Raw genomic sequence first — 4,040 nt, forward strand, 5'->3', positions numbered from 1 at the left:
GGCTTGCTTCACTTAGCACTAGGTCTTCCATATTCATCCACTTTCTAACAAATAACAGGCTCTTGTTTTTTATGACCTAATAGTATTCCATACAGTACTTATGCCATATTTTTCAACCTATTTATCTATTTTTGGACATTTGGGTTGATTCCATGTCCTAGCAATTGTAAATAATGCAGCAATGAACATGGAAGTGCAAGTGATTTTCTGACTGAGGGTTTTCCTATCCTTTGAGTAAATACCTAAGAGTGGAATTGCCTCAGCCTGCAAAGTGTGGATGAGGCCCTCGACTGGAACTGGCGGTGGATGTAGAAAGAACAGCCAGAGACACACGGTAGAGAAAAGTGGGGATCAGGCAGTCTGACCACCTCTGATGGAGATCACCATGGCACTGAGCCATTCCCAGGTTTCTTTTTAGCCAGAAAGTAGCAGAAGATAAAGCCAGGTGTTTTCTATTGTCCAAGGCAGCTGTGAAGCATTTGTGGCTTATGGTTCTAAATAAGCCACACCTGGCCTTCTATGGCTAAGCAAGAGTTTCCTTTTCCCTCTGCCAGCTGTGCAGCATCACCCCAAGAGAACAAATTTGTGCTCTGCTCACCTTCAAAGGTCATCATTGTTCAGCTCAGATTTTGTTGCTCCTCACACCTCCCTCTTTTTCTTTATTAATTGGAGTCTGTAGAACTGGACAGCTGTTGCATGGAGTTCTCACTGGATGATTCTGCAGACTAGTAGGAATATAAACATAAGCAAGATTATTAACACAAAAATTGCCAAGAAATATGATAAAGATTGTGAAGAAAGTTACAAGTATTAGTGCCCCTGAGTTGATCTGATATGCTGGTGGCTAAATCTGTGGGATTAAATGAGAGCAGAAAATTATTTTGCATCTCTCTTATTTGTTTGTGAAGATCTTTTTTTTTTCCCACAAAACAAGAAATTTTATTATCTCCAATGCTGGTGCATACAAGTGAAAGATGCCACCCATACAGCACAATATTCATCTCTCTTTGCTTATGGCACTTTTTCTTTACCTTAAAAATACTAAGCTTATAATTCTGCAGTAGCAAAATACAGGAGCACACGTCTGCTTAGTCACAGTAGGGATGTTGATGTCATTAAAGACCTCTTTATTATAGATAATTTATTTCAAGAAACCAAAGGATAGCAATATATCACTGTCAAAGCTAGTGGTGAGAGCTTATGACTAACTGTAAAATACTGTATGCTACCGAAGGAAATTCTTGTCAAAGTCTCCTTTACTAAAATAGGTTGACATAAGATTAGTATAGGTCTGATGAACTTTAGAAGTGTTTTGTAGGTGCATGACAGAAGTCACATTGTCTTCAAAATGATAGGCAAAATGAATTTTTTCTTATTCTGTAACAAATATGCAGCCATTGGTTGAAGGAATTTAACACACACACACACACACACACACACACACACACACACACACACACAATAATGATGGCTTAAATCAATCACAAAGGGGAATTTTCCGTTTTCTCAACTGGTTTGCTTCCAAATAACTCTTGTGTCTTTGTTGAATATTCTGTTCTCATTATAAAGTTAGTATCATGGGCTCTTGTACTGGCCATTTTTTGTTGGTCATGATTTCTCCTTGTGAAGCCTTCTTTACAATAAAACACATACAAAAGGTATTTTCCCCAATACACAGAAAATAATCTGGGTCAATAAAATAATGCCACAGGTATTTTAGGACATTCTTGAAAACAGATTTCAATCATCTTAAAATCCTTTATTTCTTTAATGATCCTCTTCCTTTTTCAGAACTGTGCACTGTTCTATTGCCTTCTATTCTGAAAAACAAAAACTTTTTTTTTTAATCAAGTTTTTCATTGGCACAGAACCATTTGGAATGAACCCCAAAGACAGTGGAATGTTGGGTCTCTCCTCAAGTAGTTTCATCCTCTTTTAACAGTATTTAAATTACTCTCTATCAATAATCTCATGACAGCTGAGTTCTTTGGTTAGACGATTGACAACCATAAGTGAAAAGAGCTCTTCAATAAAAGCCAACTGATCAAACGGGGTCTTCTCATAATGCATCTGAAACCCGCCATCCGGAGCTGCCTCTCTTGCTCTGGATGTTCTCAGGAACATCTTGTTGGCCTCTTCGAGGGCCGCCGATACTCTGTAGCCGGCTCCCCTCAGCGGCTCCTCTTCCGGGGAGTCATAGTCGTCCTCCCCATCCTCCCAGTCATCAAATTCCTCTCCTCGCTCTCGAAGTCCGTACCCACAAACTGACCCGCCTTGCCCCCCAGGTTTGGTCCCGTTGGCAAGGCCCCATTTCCCCGCTGGCGCCGCCATTGGCTGGGCCTCCTCCTCCATTGGGCCTTCCTCCTCCAGCTGTGGCCGGGCCCCCTTGCGAGAGGACCCCAAGGATGGCTCCCGGCCCCCGCTGCCTACCTCCATCTGGGGAAGGTCACCTTCGCCAGGAATCACATCCGTCTGCAGATCACTGCTCTCTTCATACAGCTGGGACAGTTCCACCATTTCTGACATGGTACAAACCGTTCAAACCTTCGCCAAGCCCTTTCCGCAAGCTGTTTGTGAAGATCTTTAAATACTGATAGAAGACCATGCCCCAAAGTTGGTTTTATATTAAAGTCCAGTTCCAAAACATGTCATTCTATCACAAAGGAATTGGAGATATCTCACTATAAAGCATGACATTTTAAATGACTTTATAGTTGTATTCTGAACATCTGTTCAATTAGAGCAATTGCAGTAAAAACTCCAAAGATCACTGGTCCTAAAAAATCTATCTAGTCAGACTAGAAGATTGTGAATCTAGATCTGTGACAAATGTCTCTGATAATTTGATTGGGATTGCATGAAATATGTAGATTAATTTGGGTAGAATTGTATTTTGATTATATTAATTCTTCCAATCCAGGAACATGGGATATTCTTCCAAACTTTTGTCTTTTTTTATTACTTTTCTTTAACTTTTAATAGTTTTCCTTGTGGAGGTCTTTGACTTCTTGGGTTAGATTTATTCCTAGGTATCTTATACTTTTTGTGGCTATGGTAAATGTGATTACTTTCTGCAATTCTATCTCAGTCTGCTTGTTATTCGTATATAGAAATGCTATAGATTTTTGTATGTTGGTTTTGTATCCTGCCAATTTACTGTATTAATTTATTACTTCCAGGAGTTATTTTGTGGATACCCTTGGGTCTTCTATGTATGCAATCATGTCATTTGCAAATAAATTCAATTTCACCTCTTCTTTTCCTATTTGAATGCCTTTTATTTCATTCTTTTTCTGATTGCATTGCCTAGGAATTCCAGCACTATATTGAAGAGGAGTGTAGGAACTGGTATAGCCTTGTCTTGTACCAGTTTCTAGTGGAAAAGCTTTCAGCATTTCCCCATTCAATATGATGTTAGCAATGGTTTTTTCACAGATAACTTTCATTATGTTAAGAAATGACCCTTTTTGGGGACCAGTGGTTAGTGTAATGGCTATGTTGCTGGACTCCCAGATGGGAAGGCTGAGGAAATAAGGCAAGATTGAAGCTGGGATTTCATGAGGGGCAGCATGCCAGGTAAAAGGTTTACAGGCTCTAGATATTCTTCAATGTTGAGAACTGTCAGCTTGGAACTTTCTAACCCAGCAAGTCCCCTTAAAGGAAGTTTTAAAGTCATTAAAAATTAATCTATTTGGGGGACCAGCAGTTAGCGTAAAGGCTATGTCGCTGGACTCCCACGTAGTGGACCGCAGTTCATGTCCCGGACCCGGTGGCTTAAACTCACGCTGGGCACGTGTGCGTGCATGCCTGCCCAAGATCCTGAGAGGAGAATGGAGGAGAAGGGATTGTGACGTGGCCATCCCCCCTGGGGGGTGATTTCTCGCATTCTGTCTCTCTGTCTCTCTGGCGAGCACACGCACCCTATAGCAAAAACCTCTCTAAAAAAAAAATAGAAATGACCCTTTTATGCTGATTTTGCTGAGGGTCTTAATCATGAAGGGATGTTGTATTTTATCAAATGCTTTTTCTGCATCAATTGA

General features: G+C 40.4%; 1 protein-coding gene across 1 annotated transcript; it reads right to left on the minus strand.

Moving 5' to 3' along the window:
* Positions 1-1,950: 1,950 nt before the first annotated feature.
* Positions 1,951-2,526, minus strand: LOC102471404 (EP300-interacting inhibitor of differentiation 1). The gene has a single exon (XM_006165531.1). It carries the CDS (start codon positions 2,524-2,526, stop codon positions 1,951-1,953), a length of 576 nt encoding a protein of 191 aa, XP_006165593.1.
* Between the last annotated feature and the right edge of the window lie 1,514 nt (positions 2,527-4,040).

Source organism: Tupaia chinensis, unplaced genomic scaffold (assembly GCF_000334495.1).
Source record: "Tupaia chinensis unplaced genomic scaffold, TupChi_1.0 Scaffold143944_1, whole genome shotgun sequence".
In the NCBI taxonomy this organism is placed as follows: Eukaryota; Metazoa; Chordata; class Mammalia; order Scandentia; family Tupaiidae; genus Tupaia; species Tupaia belangeri.

Excerpts from the sequence above, each read along its gene's own strand:
- LOC102471404 (XM_006165531.1), bottom strand. The coding sequence starts at position 2,526 with ATGTCAGAAATGGTGGAACTGTCCCAGCTGTATGAAGAGAGCAGTGAT.